General features: G+C 33.1%; 1 protein-coding gene across 4 annotated transcripts in view; it reads left to right on the top strand.

The window, feature by feature from the left end:
• The window catches only part of STXBP5 (syntaxin binding protein 5), a 167,646-nt gene extending 153,503 nt beyond the window's left edge, over positions 1-14,143 (top strand). For all 4 annotated transcript variants that reach the window (XM_036871184.1, XM_036871186.1, XM_036871185.1 and 1 more), the window contains 3 exons: positions 283-394; positions 8,742-8,962; positions 10,729-14,143. In XM_036871184.1, the coding sequence (XP_036727079.1) occupies positions 283-394; positions 8,742-8,962; positions 10,729-10,770 (375 nt within the window). In that variant the 3' untranslated portion in view covers positions 10,771-14,143. The remainder of the gene's footprint in view (positions 1-282; positions 395-8,741; positions 8,963-10,728) is intronic.
• Positions 14,144-16,352: the final 2,209 nt, after the last annotated feature.

The following is a 16,352-nucleotide window of genomic DNA, read 5'->3' as shown; positions in this document are numbered from 1 at the left end:
TTACAATTTAAGCAGGAATATCATCTTTGCTTAAAATGTGAAAAAAGTAATCTAGCCAAAGTAGCAAGCAGCAAGTTATTCTTAGTCAAGTTAGTCTTAATAACTTACTGTTTGACCAAGTCAGAATGTTCTAGATCTGATCATTTGAAGTGTACTCATTGTTTGTGAACCTCAACAGGTAATGTTATAAGTTTGAGTTAAAGAGTTTACAGTGATGGTTTTGTGAATTATAGTTTAGTGTCCCTGAAACTTTAACAATTACAATTTGTTTTGATTTTAAAGGAAATGTTGGGTGAACTCTTCACTCCTGTAGAAACACCTGAAGCACCAAACAGGGGATTCTTTAAAGGCTTGTTTGGAGGTGGTGCACAATCTCTTGATAGAGAAGAACTATGTAAGTTGATTTATTTAATTTGGATAATATGTCTATAAAACAGAAACATTCAAGCCATATAAATTTTTCTTACATGTATAAATTATGTTCACCTTTTTCCTCTCTGTCACAACAATTGATAGACCCAATGTTTTAGCAAAATACATAAAATTATATTCTGCCATATTCTAACTCAAGTCAGGGGAATAGTTTACTCTGGAAACCAAAATCGGAATGGCTTCAGGTGGCTAAAAAGGAATATTCACAGCTTTAAATGAATAATTTAAAAAATATTTTTTGACTTTCATTAAATATGATCTTCATTATTTTAATTCTGTAATTGACTTTAGTTGATGACCTTAAGTTTGAAAAGTTTTTACGTAAACATTTATTTTATCTTACAAAACTTCCAGAACTAGTCTCATTGCACTTAGAAGGTTATTTAAAATATAAAATCTGGTTCATCTACTACCTTCCATAGAATTGGCACAAATCAGAAATTGGTCCTTGAATGAACTAATGAATCAATGAATGTCTGACCTTTCTTTCAAATTGGAGCTCTTAGCTATCCTTGAATTTTTATTTTCTTTTATTCTTTCTTTTTTGCTAGAATATTTTAGAATTTTCCTTTTCTGTTTGGTTGACTAGAAAGACTGTAAGATTAAATACCAGCAAGTAAGTGTGTAGTGCAAGTTCATTTTAAAAACTTACCCAAATGATTGTTCAGTCATCTGGGTAATGAGGATTGGTCAGTTTTAATTCATTTAAAAAATGAAGACTGTTCTTCAAGTCACGGGGGACGGATATTTTTTTTTTTTTAATTTAATTAATTTATTTTATTTATGGCTGTGTTGGGTCTTCGTTTCTGTGCGAGGGCTTTCTCTAGTTGTGGCAAGCGGGGGCCACTCTTCATCGCGGTGCACGGGCCTCTCACTATCGCGGCCTCTCTTGTTGCAGGGCACAGGCTCCAGACGCGCAGGCTCAGTAATTGTGGCTCACGGGCTCAGTTGCTCCGCGGCATGTGGGATCTTCCCAGACCAGGGTTCGAACCCGTGTCCCCTGCATTGGCAGGCAGATTCTCAACCACTGCTCCACCAGGGAAGCCCGGGACGGATATTTTAGAATAACATTCTTACTGAGGTTAACTGACAAAGTTATACAAAATTCAAACATATATACATTTTTTACTTCTCAAAAACATGGAAGAGCTAACAGTATAGTGAAGACAGTATCCGTGGGGAAAGGTGGTGAGCGTGGCAACCTGAGGCCACTTTTACCCTGGAGTACTTTGCTAATCTAAAGCAGCAAGCTGAGATTCTAAACTGTGTTAGGACTAGCAAGGTAGGCTCCCCGAATTGGCTAAGATGGGAACCCTGATAAATAACTCTTTCTCTTTGCAAGGACCCCAAAGGGCCACAGCTTAAGAGTAAAGGTGAACTGGAAGTAAATCAGCACATACACACACACAGACACACAGACTTTGAGCTCAGCTTGAGATGATCTGAGTGGCCCAGAAAACTTTCAACTTTAATTAAGATTTTTGCAAACTGCTAAAGTCCCCAGCAACTGGCAGATTCAAATGAAAATGTTCTCTAAAGAAAGATAACATTTTCAGAGTCCCCAAATCATTTTTAGAAATAATTTTTCAAATATATAGTCAGGTAATCCGGAATACTAGGAATCAACACCATGATCAATAAAACAGAAAAAGCCAAAGCAGAATCACAGGTACTTCAAATATTGGAATCATCAGACACAGACTATAAAATAATTATTCATATTATGTTCAAGAGGATAAGTATCAATACTGTACCTGAACATTTTATCAGGTAACTGAAAACTATAAAATCAATACAACAAATGTGTAAAAGACTAAAATGAAATTCTAGAAATGAAAGATTCAAAAACCAAGATTAAAAGCTTAGTGGATGAATTTAACCACAAACTAGACACAACTGAAGAAAGAATTACATAACTTAAACGTAGGTCAAAATAAAACGTCCAGAATGTAGCACAGAGAAACAAAAAAATGTAGGAGACATAGGAGAAGATAAAGGAAATAGAAGTTGCAGTGAGAGGGACTAACATATGTTAGACCTTCTCAAGAAGGAGATAGGAAAGAATGTGATGAAGAATCAATATGTAAAGAGATACGGCTGGGTATTTTTCAGAATTGATAGAAGACAGCAATTCACACATTTAAGAAGCCAATTAATTCCAAGAAAGATATTTTTTAAAAATCCACAACTAGATAGGTCACATGAAAATAATGTGTATCAAAAACAAAGAGAAAAACTTTCAAGTGGCTAGAGAAAAATGATAGGTACCTTTTAACAAGCTATGGACTGAGTTCTCAACAGCCAAGGTAATAGGATGATCTTCTATCATCCTATTATCAGAAGATAGTACTTAATCTAGAACTCTATACTGAAAAGAAAATATTCTTCAAGAACAAGAGAATTTTAGACAAGTGAACAAATAAATAAGCCTCACTATCACACTAAAGGGAATGCTAAAGGATGTACTTCAAATAGAGGGAAAATAATCTTGATGGAATGTCAGAAATATAGGAAACAATGCTTTGGAAAGAAAGTAATAAATACATGCATAATTATAATTACTGAAACCTTTATAAACTGTAAAGCAAAGTCTTGTGGTATGTGTATACACACATAAATAAACAATGTGATCCAAAATATTGCATAAAATCAAGGGAATTAGAAAGGATAAATGGATTTGAGGTGATCTGAGATCCATGCATTTTTTGAGAGACTTGTAAAAAGTATCTATTAGCATTAATAAGTTAAGGATTCTTGTTGTCATTTCTAGGGTGACCTCTGTAACGTAGAAAAGTAGTACATAACTTGATGAATAGCAGGAAAATCATAGTCCTTCCACAAGGAGGGAAGAAAGAACACAAAACAGGTGAGATAACTAGAAAGCACATGAAAGATGGTAGATTTACTTAAATATAAATAACCGTAGTAAATGTAGGTAGAATAAATATTCTAGTTAAAAGATAAAGACTATCAGACTAAATTTTAAAAGAAGGAAAAGTATATTGCTTACAGAAGACACATTTAAAATATAAGAGATAAATACTACCAAATGTAAAATAGATAGCTAGTGGGAAGCAGCCGCATAGCACAGGGAGATCAGCACATAGCACAGGGAGATCAGCGCATGGCACAGGGAGATCAGCGCATGGCACAGGGAGATCAGCGCATGGCACAGGGAGATCAGCTCAGTGCTTTGTGACCACCTAGAGGGGTGGGATAGGGAGGGTGGGAGGGAGACGCAAGAGGGAGGAGATATGAGGATATATGTATATGTATAGCTGATTCACTTTGTTATAAAGCAGAAACTAACACACCATTGTAAAGCAATTATACTCCAATAAAGATGTTAAAAAAATTTTTTTTAATAAAAAATAAAAGAGCACAGAAAGATTGAAATTTTAAAAGGTAGAAAAGCACAAACGCAAATGAATCATCTGCCTGGTACGACTGTGTTAATATCAGAAAGAGTAAACATTAAGGCATTATTAAGTATACCTAATATTTTGACTTCAGTATATATAAAAAACAAATATGGACATAACTGCTAGAAGAGACAATTTCTCAATCATAGTGGGGACTTCTAAAATATATCCATTGATTGAGATATAACAGCAGACAAAAATAGGTTGCAAGGGTACAGAAGATATTAACAACACAATGAAGGAACTTAAACCTAAAGAACATTACAGAATATACATTTTCAAACACATACAGAATGTTCATAAAATGTATTCTGTTGATATTTGTAGGGAAATTATAGATGAATACTGAAGTATTTTGGAGTAAAATATCAATTTCTATAATAAATTTTTAAGTATTCCATTCAAAAATTATATATATACAGACACAGTCAAATGGCAAAAAAAAAATGTTATCTATTACGAAAATTAGATCATGGATATATGGATGTTTATTATACAATTCTTTTTACTTTCCTATATGTTTGAAACTTACATTACAAAAAGTTAGGGTTTTTTTTTTAAGTTTGTTATGTTAGATGATTTTTTTAAAAAATCAACAGATTTCAATGGATTAGAATTAAGAGTGTGTGATCTAATCACAATGCAGATGATATGTCAAGACCAAGTTTGCATTGTTCCAGGAATTCAAAGCTGATTTATTATTTTTAAAAAAGTTAATTGGTAGTTCACCACATTAACAGATTAAAGAGAAAAATCATACCACCACCACAATAAATGCAAAAAAGATGTGTTAAAATTCAGTATCCATTCATGATAAAAATTCCTAGAAAGTAATTTGATAAATTATAGCTACAAATGATGCAACATTTAACTACCAAAACTCTATAGCAAATATCACACTTAGTACAGGAACATTAAAAGATATTTTAAATTTTTCGTTTGAGATACGGTATGAGATATAATTCTGTTACCACATATAGTCAACAATGTATTAAAGTCCCTAGAGAGTGTGGAAAGGGAACTAAAAAGAAATAAAAGGTACAAGAATAGGATAAGGAGAACAAAATAATCACTTGTGAATGTTTGATATGATGACATATTTAGAAAGCCTAAAAAATCTGTAGCTAAATCATTAGAAATAATGGTTTAGTAAACTGACTAGTTATAATCAGCATATAAAAATAAAATTTATCATATAATATTAACAGTAAAAAATGAAATTTTAAAAATTGCTCTTTGTATTAGTTTTCCATTGCTGCTATAACAAATTACCACAAACTTAGTGACTTGAAACAACAGAAATTCTATTATCTTACAGTTTTATAGGTTAGAAATCAACATGGGTCTCACTGGTGTGTTACCAGGACTGTGTTCCTTGTTGGAGGCTTTAGGAGAGAATGGTTTCCTTGCCTTTTTCAGCTTCTAGAGGCCATCCACATTCCATAGCTGGTGATCCCTTCGTTAATCTTCAAAGCTAGCAACTGTTTTGCATCTCTCTGTTTTTCTGAAGCCATATTTCTCTGCCCACAGCTGGGGAAAGCTCTTTGCTTTTAAGAACACATGTGATTACATTGGGTTTACCTGTATAATTAGTCTACCTTTAGGGTCTTTAACTTAATCACATCTGCAGAGTCCCTTTTCCCATGACGGTAACATATTCACAGGTTCCAGGAATTAGAGTGCCGTCATCTTTGGGGGTTTGGGGGGGCCATTATTCTACCTACCACAAGAGTATGAAAAAAAATCGAATACCTAGAAATAAATCTTAACAGAAGATGTTCAGGGACCTCCATGGGGAAGATAGAAAATTATCGAACTTCGTTGAGAGAAGTTAATGACCCAAATAAATGAAGAGATATACCATGTTCATGCAGTAAAAGATGCAATAAGAACATCCCTTCTCCCAAAACTGGTACATGCATGTACACAAACATTTAATGAAGTCCTTATCAACCCGCCCCCCAAATTTTGTAACTGTTTCTAAATTTTATATAGGAATTCAAAGGGTCTCACTACTTCTATTAACATTATACTAGAGGCTTTAACCAGGACAATTAGGCAAGAAAAGGAAGTACAGGCATGCAGGTTTGGAATGGAAGAAGTAAAACTACCTCTCTTCACAGATGACATAACCCTGCATATAGACGATCTTAAGGAAACCACACACACACACAAAAAAAAACATTCTAGGGAGTTCCCTGGCGGTCCAGTGGTTAGGGCTTGGCGCTTTCACTGCCATGGCCCCAGATTCAATCCCTGGTCAGGGAACTAAGATCCCACAAACTGCACTGCGTGACCAAAAATTTTTTAAATTAAAAAGTTTTTTAAAACACATTCTAGCCAATAAACAAGTTCAGCAAGATTTTAGGATACAAGATCCATATAAAGAATTGATTGCATTTCTGTACACTAGCAATGAACAAACCAAAAATTAAATTAAGCCAACAATTTCATTTATAATAGCATCAAAAAGAAAAAAATACTAAAACATATACTAAACATATGGAAAACATATACTAAAAACTTCAAACATCATTTAAAGAAATTAAGACATAAATAAATGGATTAATATCTTACGTTCATGGATTGGAATATTTAACATTGCTAAGATGGCAGTACTCCCCAGGTTGATCTATACATTCAACACAGTCCCTGTCAAAGTCCAAGCTGGTTTTTTGAAGAAAGAAACAAGTTGTTCCTAAGATTCATATGGAAATGGAAAGGATCCAAAATAGCCACACACACAATTTTTTCTGAAAAGAAGAAAGAAGATACAGGACTCACACATTTTGATTTCCAAAGTTGCTACAAAGCTGTAATCATCAAGAGAGTGTGGTACTGGCATTAGGGTAGATACATAGACTAATGGAATAGAATTGAGAGTCCAGAAGTAAGCCCATACATGTATGGTCAATTGATTTTCTACAAGGATACCAAGAAACTTCAATGGTGAAAGAGTGGTCTTTTTGACAGATGGTGTTGGGACAATGGATATCCCCACGCAAAAGAATGGATTGGACCCCGACCTCACACCATACACAAAAATTAACTCAGAGTGGAACAGAGACCTCAATGTAAGAGCTAAAACTATAAAACTCTTAGAAGAAAACCTAAGTATAAATCTTTGTGACCTTAGATTAGGCAGTGGTTTCTCAGATATGACACCTAAATCATAAGCAACCAAAGAAAAAAATAGATAAATTGGATTTCATCAGAATTAAAAGTCAAAAAAGATAGTCTGGTATCTGATAAGAGTCTAATGTCGAGTATTAAAAAATTCTTACAACTCAACAATAAAAAACCGAATAGCCCAATTTTTAAATGGGCAAAGGGTTTGAATAGACTTTTCTCCAAAGAAAATATACAAATGGCCAATAAACACACAAAAAGATGCTCAATATCTTTGTCATTAGAGAAATGCAAATCAAAACCACAATGAAATACCACTTCACGTTTACTAGGATGGTTGTAATCAAAAAGATGTACAGTAACGAATCTTCTCAAGGATATGGAGAAATCGAAACCCTCACAAGTTGCTGGTGGAAATAAAATAAAGAAAATAATAATGTAACCTCTTTGGAAAACTCTGGCAGTTCCTCAAGAAGTTAAACATAAAGTTATATGACCCAACAATTCCACTACTAAGTATATACCCAAGAGAATTGAAAACACATGTTCACACAAAAACTTGTACAAGTGTTCATAGCAGCATTATTCATAGTAGCCAAAAAAAGAAGACAACTCAAATGTCCATCAACTGATGAACAGATAAACAAAATGTCATATATCCATATCCATACAATGGAATATTATTCAGTTATTAAAAAGGATGAAGTACTGATACATGCTACAATATGGTTGAATCTTGACATTAAGTGAAAGAAGCCAGACACAAATCCACAGAGTGTGTGAATCATTTGTATGAAGTGTTCAGAACAGGAAAATTTATGGAGACAGAGAGTGGATTATTGGTTGCCAAGGACTGAGAAGTGGAGGAAATGGAAACTGACAGCTAATAATCATGGGTTTGTTTGGGTGTTTTGTTTTGTGTTTGAGTAATGAAAATGCTCGAGAATTAGTGATGGTAGTTGCACAACCTTCTGAATAAACTAAAATTTACTGAATTGTTCAGGGCCAAATTTTATGGTGTGAGTTACATTTCTAAAGAAAATGTATGCTGAAGAAAGAGGGAATCTGACATCAGTCTTTAACGTATTTTAAGACTTTTGCAGTTATCTAGGTGTTAGGTGATGAGGGTCTAGGTTATAAAGGGAAAGGAAGCAATGAATTCCTGAGATCTTTTGAAAGAAGAAGTTGATCTGTTTGGTAAGTGACAAGATAAATGGATAGAAGGAAAGGGATGTGGTTATCTACAACTTTTGGAGACTGAAAAGAAATACTGAATAAATTCTACATTTTTCTTCTAAGCCTAAGCATAGTACTTCAAGTAAGAGAAAGTATGGTGTAAATAAACTAAAATAAATATGTATATTTAAATCTATGTCTTTGAATTTAAATATTTTTAAGTTAATTTATCTTTAATTTTTTGGACACTTAAGAGTGATTTTTTTACTGTTATTAAAGTGGTATCAGTATACCCATTATTCATTTCAACAAATAATTACCAGTCACTTTTTTGCTCAAGTTCTATTATATGAACTAGTATAGAATAGAATATTTATTAATGTATGTTGTGTTTTTGTATGTTTGAAAAGTATCTACAAATTATTAAAACAATCATAATAAAAAAGTAATTATATAGTAAAATAAATAAATACTTCAATTATATTGTCAATCACGTGTGTTCTAATGCTATCAGGTAGTAGGATTTTATTAGTAAAAAATTTTCATTTTCTGGGTTACTCTTTGATTTATCAAATCATTCAGTTGGAGAATCATCCTCGGGAAAGGCTTCAAGAAGTCTTGCTCAGCATATCCCTGGCCCTGGTGGCATCGAAGGCGTGAAAGGAGCAGCATCTGGAGTTGTTGGTGAATTAGCACGAGCCAGGTTGGCACTAGATGAAAGAGGGCAGAAACTTAGTGACCTGGAAGAAAGAACTGCAGCTATGTTATCCAGTGCAGATTCATTTTCTAAACATGCTCATGAGGTATGTCTGTCAAATATTTAAGCCAAAAAGCCTAGGTAAAGCAAGTATGAAAATTACTGTATTTTTATAGCTGTCGTATTTCTACATATGAATTTTCATGTATCCTCAGTATGGTTGCAAATTCCTAATTTTTGCCGCCAGAGGGAACCATTACAAGAATATGTCTCAGTAGCCTTTGGTCTCTTACTGAAGTTTATAAATTTTGAAGGTACCTACTCACCTTCAGGCTTTTTGTAAACAAAGCCAGTGGCTTTGCAAACGGTTTCTTAGGGGATACAATAAGAACAACAAAGCTAATTTTCCTAAATGCCTCAGATTCTACTACTAACTTCTCCTAGAGAAGGAAATAATTTGCCTCTTGATTCTTTAGGTAGATCTAAATAACTGAAATTGGCCAATGTTTTTATTCAGTGAAACAATACTAAATCTGTCTGTAGACCAGTTCACACAGAGGAGTAATGTGCATTTTTGCAACGAATTCATCTTGATGAACTAGGAAGTTGTGGTGGAGCTTAAAAACAGCTGCTGTAAAGTAGCGGATCCCTAACTGGCCTTCTTACAAATACACTTTGTTAGCCAGAATAGTACCCCTGAAAAACTGAATTTAAAAGCCGTCAGGTGGAATACACGTTCTTCATTTTGACGCACCGTTCTGCCACTCCTTGATGCTTTTTACTGGGCTACTTCACACATTTAGTTCCTAGCCTAGCCCTCAAAGGCATTTTGAGTGTCTTACCTGAAGAAGCCATGTTAAGGTTATGTTTATATTTGAGTACCCACTCTGTCAGTAATAGCTCTTCTTTACACTTTTCAGTCAAAAGTCATCTCTTCCTTGCTCAATAATGTTGACACCTAGAATGTCTGAGAGGTAACTTGACTTGGGAGAGATTTGTCCAGGCTTTCAGAGAGATTCAGAGATCTTTTGTGCGTCCTTGTACTAGGCCAACACACCTCAGATACAGGCTAGTGCCTTCAATCTAGGTCAGGCCTTTTGTTGGCATAACCCTGCCCATGACTGTGATCTCTAAGGCATATAACAGTTCACTTAACCTCAGATATATCTACAGTCAAAATATTTAGCAAAGAGCTCAATCCCTAGCTGTTCGCTCTTCCCTTCTACCAAACGTTCCTGAGCCATATTTGAGAGTCTAAGGAAGACAGTACGTTGAGGTGGTTAAGATCATGGGTTTTTTAATTAGACTACATGGGTTCAAATCCCAGTTTCACCATTGTGTTACCGCGGTTAACCCCTATAAGCCTCAGTTTCTTCATTTGTAGAATAGGGAGGCTAATAATGCCTAACAGACAAGAGTTGTTGTGAGGACCAAGTGAAATCATGTAGAGAAGGTATGTTATACAGTGCCTGGCCCAGAGTTAAGTGCTCAGTAAACTGTAGATGGCAGCAGTAGTAATTTCAGCCTTTCATTCTCCAGGTTCTTTAAACATTATTTTTAATTCACTTTAGAGAACTGAAAGTTACCCTATTTTTTAAGTTATTAGCTTAGGTCACCAAAGAATGCACTGAGCCAGAATTTACTTATGTCTTTAGGAAATGTGAGGACCTTCTAGGCTAGTTCTTCATAGATGCATTCCTTTTTCCTTGAAACGGAACAGTTCCTGCTTCCTGCTTTCCATATAAATACTAAATATAAAAATGAGAGAATGTTTCAGAATGATATCATGTTTTGGAAAAGTATAGCAACCAGTTTTAAGTGTTGTTATTCTGGCATTTTTAAAACGTGTTTTTCGTGTTTTCTCCCCTTTAGATGATGTTGAAATACAAAGATAAGAAGTGGTACCAGTTCTGACAACCAGAAATCCAACTAAGTCCAACTTCAGCCAGAAGGAAAAAGAATTTTCCTTTTTTATTTTATTGATTTCACTTTAGGAAAGTTAACATTAAAGAGATGTTCATCACTGGATACTGTTCTTTCCTAGCACAATCATGCACTGTTTGACCTCAGTCATGCGGCTTTAACTGAGGAGTGTTCACACACACTCAACGTGGAGTATGTGCTGTGGGCCAGCTACGAGTTGATGGTTTGGGAGCTAGGATGGTCACATGTTACAAATGAAGAAACAGAGGGATGTTGAGGAGACGTGGCAGGGACTTTTCCTGGGTCAGTCCTGTATTAAACTTTCACATGCCAAAAGTTTCTGTGCTGTCGTTATCTGCCATCATTGTTTGACCTCTTTGAGGGAGAGGCAATAAGTCAGAAGTCCTGAAGCTGAAACAGTTATATTTGTGTCACTTACTGAATTATAAACGGCTGTCTTGGACTTTCCCTCCCTTCAACTGACTGGTCATCAGTATCATTAGTGAAAAAGACACAAACTGTTTATTACCATATCTTTAGACAGATAAGCTGAATGGTGGGCTTTAAATAATAAAAACATACACATAGTTGACTTGTGTATGGGCTACTCTTGGATTCTTGTTATTGTATACTTGTGTTTAGTCCATATTTTGTCAAAAGCAAAACAAGGCGATACATCACTTTTCATTGAAAAGAAAAGTGTAGAGCATGACTGAACTGCTCATGATTCTGGGAGTTTCCATGTAATGGCTATGCAGTGTGGAAAGTGAGAAAAACCTCCATTGTGGTGAGGAGAATACTTCAAGGTCCCTTGTCCTTGTTCTCATTAATTCAGCTAAATGTGGATTTGACCAAAATAGTTACTGGTTAAATTTGTAGAAATGTTGAAATTGGCTAAGTTTTTAATTTTGCTTGAATTTTTATAAAATGTTTAACCCAATGTACCTTTGCATTATTTAATTAAAATTGCTTAAAAAAATGTTTGATTATTTCAGTAAAATGTTCAGCTCCCGTTTTAATATGCCCTTTACTTGCTAACAGTTCCAGTACACTCAGGTGATGAGCCAATTAAATCTTAGTGCACATGCTGTCGCATGGAAAAAATCACAAGCATCCTTTGTCAATAATTATCTATGTAAGAGTCTAGTCTGATGACGTACAAAGTATTTTCTGTAGAAATATACTGTAAAACTGTTCATGTCCTTTCAAGGTTTTAAAAAGCCAAAAGGAAAGGAAAATATGTGCATTTTGGTAACTAAATTATTCCTGTATTGGAGTATAAAGCAGATGAGACCATCGGTGGACAATAAATGATTGGTCCCTAGAATAGCACATAGGCAGAAAAGAGATGATGGGGTAGATCTGAAGTAGGTAAGCTCATTCTGCAGGCTCATCTGAGATTATTACTGATTGTTCTTAAAGCAACAAAGGACGAATAATATAGAAGCATTATACTTAGTATTAATGAAATTTAAATATTTTCTTCTATAAAAAATAGTTTAAAACAGTTTTCTTTTGTCATTAAGAGATAATCAGAGCACAAATTGATAGCAAACATGATGGTTGTTTTTCTATTCCATATGATCATTAAAGGTATATTGTAGAACACCTTAATTTCACAGTCTGTTATGCATTTTTCCTCTTTACTCTTTTCATTAATAAAGCTCTTATGTTTACATTTTATAACGTGCACTATGGAATATGAAAGTTTACATTAAAATTTACTTTAAATATCATTAGGAAGGGATTAAATATATGTGGTAGAGATAACTGATCAAGCCAAAAGAAATATTTTAAAAATAGTCATTCTCAAAAGTTTTTGACTTTGTAGAAAGTACCTATGAGTAACATTTCTGTTAGTTAATGTCAGCTATATGATGAACATGTAGCAGTTTACAAATTGTTTAATTTGTATCATATATTATCTAATAAACCCATTGTTCCATGATATGTCACAGGAAGTATTAAGCCGTTTTTTAAAGGTACAGTTTTGTGAATGTCATCAATAAAATCAGTAGTTAACAGATTTGAAGTTGAGAAGCACTAAGTAAAGTAATATACTGGTTGATTCCCCATTCATATGTAAGGGCATATTAGCTCCAATTATTTAATTTGCTGTGTTATTTTGTGTTAATTGTATATCAACTTAATTTTTATATCACTGTCATTTTTCCTGTTGTATATAAAATGAACCAATCTTGTAATTATTTTCAAATAGAGAAGTTAGATACATTTACCTGAGATGGATTTTATAAGAAAATCTTAAATTAATATTTCAAGTTATTTTATTTCATTTTTAAATTAATCTACAAATTATGCACAGCAAACTAGAAACTCACTTAGGATTAGAAAGCTTGAAGTATTTTTGAAAATAGGAAATAAGCTTCTCAGAGTTATACTTGATTCAGTCTGTAGATAAGAGACAGTCTGCAGTAATAAACTAACCCAGGGAATTTATTGTAATTTGAGAGGTAACATCTCTATTTTTTTTCTAACGCAAAAAGTTACAGTCACCAGCAAGCCAAGATTTCAGGAAAACAAACCAAAAATTAAAAAAAATAGTCAAAATAGAAAATATTAGAAAAATGAAAGATTTTTGTGTGCTTCCTCCATTTCTTCAAACATTATTCTTTGTTGCCTGTGTCCTTGACTCTCAAATCACTGAAGTGTTCACTGATTAGCAGTTTGTCAGTAGGAAGTGGTTTCCCTATATGTACCACATACCTGGTTCATTTCACTCTTCAAACTAAAATCCATATGTAGTTGCTTAGAACGTTATTTGAAACCTTATATTCTGACAACTTCTGTATATTACATCATTTGAAGTTTTCAATTATCTTAATTCCCTTGGTTTGCATTTCAGTTGTACAAAGTGTTTCCAAAAATGGTTATAGATATAACTGAGCTATTACTAACTTCTTAATTTGATTTTTTTATGGATGGGAAAAAGTGCTGCTAATTGTCTATGTTATTATGTGTACTATATTACAATTTAATTAAGTACAGTACTTTAAAGAAAGAAGCATTTTCTTTTGCTTAGAACTTTTTAATTGTAGGTTTCTCTGAAGTTATTTCATGTAGATATGTGTTTTAAACAAGTCTGAAAGTGTTACATACTTTTAGGTTACAAGGGGTGATGAGAAAACAGCTGAGGAAAGGAAAAATATGTGAAAGACACCATGGACTTCAAAGTTTTACCCTGAGTTCTGTATTCCATATATGTTTTGCTTAAGGCATTTTCTCATGTGACATTAGAAAAGCTATATCCAAAGGTAAATTTTTTGTGGCAAAGATTTATTTTACATTTTAACTTTTGGGATTTTGTTTATTTGTTTTTGCAAAATAAAGAGCACTGAACTTTAAACTTGAATTTTTTCTGCAGTTTTTTAGGTAATGAAAACTTTTTATTATCATTTAATTCACATTTCTCCGTTCAAATCAAGTGATAACATATGTATAAAACATACCAAAATTGTGAATATGCTGCTAGCTGCACCTTAAACAAATGATCTTAGTTTTAAAACCTTCAATAAGGTTTTATATAGTTTTCAAGGATAAAAAAATAGTAAAATCATTTGCTGCTTGTTTCAGCGTTCTAGGTCTTAAATTATTGCAACACTTTCAGATTTGTTTTAAGATCATACAGTAACATGTTATATTTATACATACTGCTAGAGAATATACTTTTAGTTTTAAAATGGAATTTTTATAAATGTACTCTTTAATTTTAAAAATGGTGAACTTGTTAAGTTTAAGTCAAAGTACTTAAAAAGTATGTATATTATCCATACAAAAAGTTATGTTTTACGCTTATAATAAGAAATATTGGTATCTCATATCGAGATACAATTAATTTTAAAGAATCATACATCATTCAAAAGTCTTCACACATGACAGGAAAGATATCATTACTATGGTTTAAAAGAAGCCCTCTATTGAGCATTTTCAAATATTAATTTTATTTTGGGGAAAATGCCCACAACAATAATTACAAGATCTTTCTCAATAGCTGCAGCTTGCTGTTGGATGCCTACCTTAATTATTGTTTTAAATATATATATATATTTAAAATAGTTTTCCAGATATTTTCTTCTACCTTTTTTAAAAATAAATTTCCAAAAATGAAAACAGAGTTTATGTATTTTTGTCAATGACGGTTTTTATTTTGTAGTTTATAGAATTTGTTCCTTATCAGTTTGATACTTGATCAAATATTCCTAGACTTTTTAATCTGTATTTACTTTGAAAAAGAGCACTTCTCTATCTTAAGTGTCCTCCGTTTTTTTCTTTTCCCTCTTAGGGTGTTTGTTCTCTTGAATTGAAATTTATGCCCCAAAATTATTTTTTTTTCATTTGAAAATGAATGTGAAGATACTGTTTACAGCTTTTGTTAATTATACTTTTCATCACTCTGATCAATTTCTTGGAAAGTGCTATGGGGATGATTTTTCCTGTGACTCTTAATGATCTTACTGTTACCACAGAAGTTTTAAAGCTTCTGTGGACAGAAAATAGTTGTAACAACCCCAACAAAAATCAAAGGGGAAACTTTCGCTTACCTTTCTCAGCTGAATTAAATGGTTTTAATAACTTCCCAATTATCAGGGTTATAACATTGCTTTCTTCAGTTCCTAACACAGTCTTAAATTATTAGGCACAATTCCTTTACAAATTGAGTACAGTAGTCCAGGGCTACGTGTAATTAAATTGCTCTTTTCATTGCACTCTTTGCATCAGAAAAATCATGACTGTGTTCTGCCAATATTTCGCAACGAGGCTTATAGTTTAAATTAAAATTTTATACTGTATGAGTTGTAAATAAATCAGTATTCATTTATTGTAGGTTGTTTGGCTCAGGCATTTTAAATGGATATAGGCTAATGACAATGGAATCCTATTTATTTGGGAGTTTGGGTTTTTTTTTTATACTTTTGCAATGTGTTTTGCGTTGTTTAAATTTTCTTCAACTGAAGACAATGTAAGGAGGTGGAAACAGATTTAACATATCAATAGAGAGCAATGCAAAGAGGGTAAATCATGTTTTAAATTTAAAAAAATTTTTTTTGTAAATAAATGGTACTGTGATACTTTAGGTGTGACCTCTGCTTAACGTGGTAGTTAGAACCAGAAAAACATTTTGCTTTCTAGTTATACTATTGGTTCATTGTAAATGCAACACCAAAAACAATATTAAAAAGAGCAAGATTAAGTTTTTCTAACATTGTCCACTTCAGGGGCAAGCATGGTTGGTATAGAGCTCGAGCTTGTGTACACATTAAACTGTACATGCAGGTAGTTTTCAGTTGCTGCACTTTTTTTTTAATCTTGCTCAGTCCAGTAACTATCTCAAAGGTGATTGCTGGAATATGCATTTTAAATATGATTAAAAAACCCATCTCTGTGTACTGTTTCATTTAAAACAAAAAACAAAAAAGCACTATTGCAAACACTAAAAAGGTGTTAAACTTTGTAGTTATTTTGCATTCCTGTACTTTACAACTGTCATCACAGCAAAAGGTTTAAATTAGGTAATGAAATATTTTTGTAAATAAATACCGTTAAGCTGGTATTTT

This window comes from Balaenoptera musculus, chromosome 12 (genome assembly GCF_009873245.2).
Source record: "Balaenoptera musculus isolate JJ_BM4_2016_0621 chromosome 12, mBalMus1.pri.v3, whole genome shotgun sequence".
Taxonomy (NCBI): domain Eukaryota; kingdom Metazoa; phylum Chordata; class Mammalia; order Artiodactyla; family Balaenopteridae; genus Balaenoptera; species Balaenoptera musculus.
The sequence above is the reverse complement of the archived record's forward strand: the minus strand, read 5'-3'. Positions and strand labels throughout refer to the sequence as shown.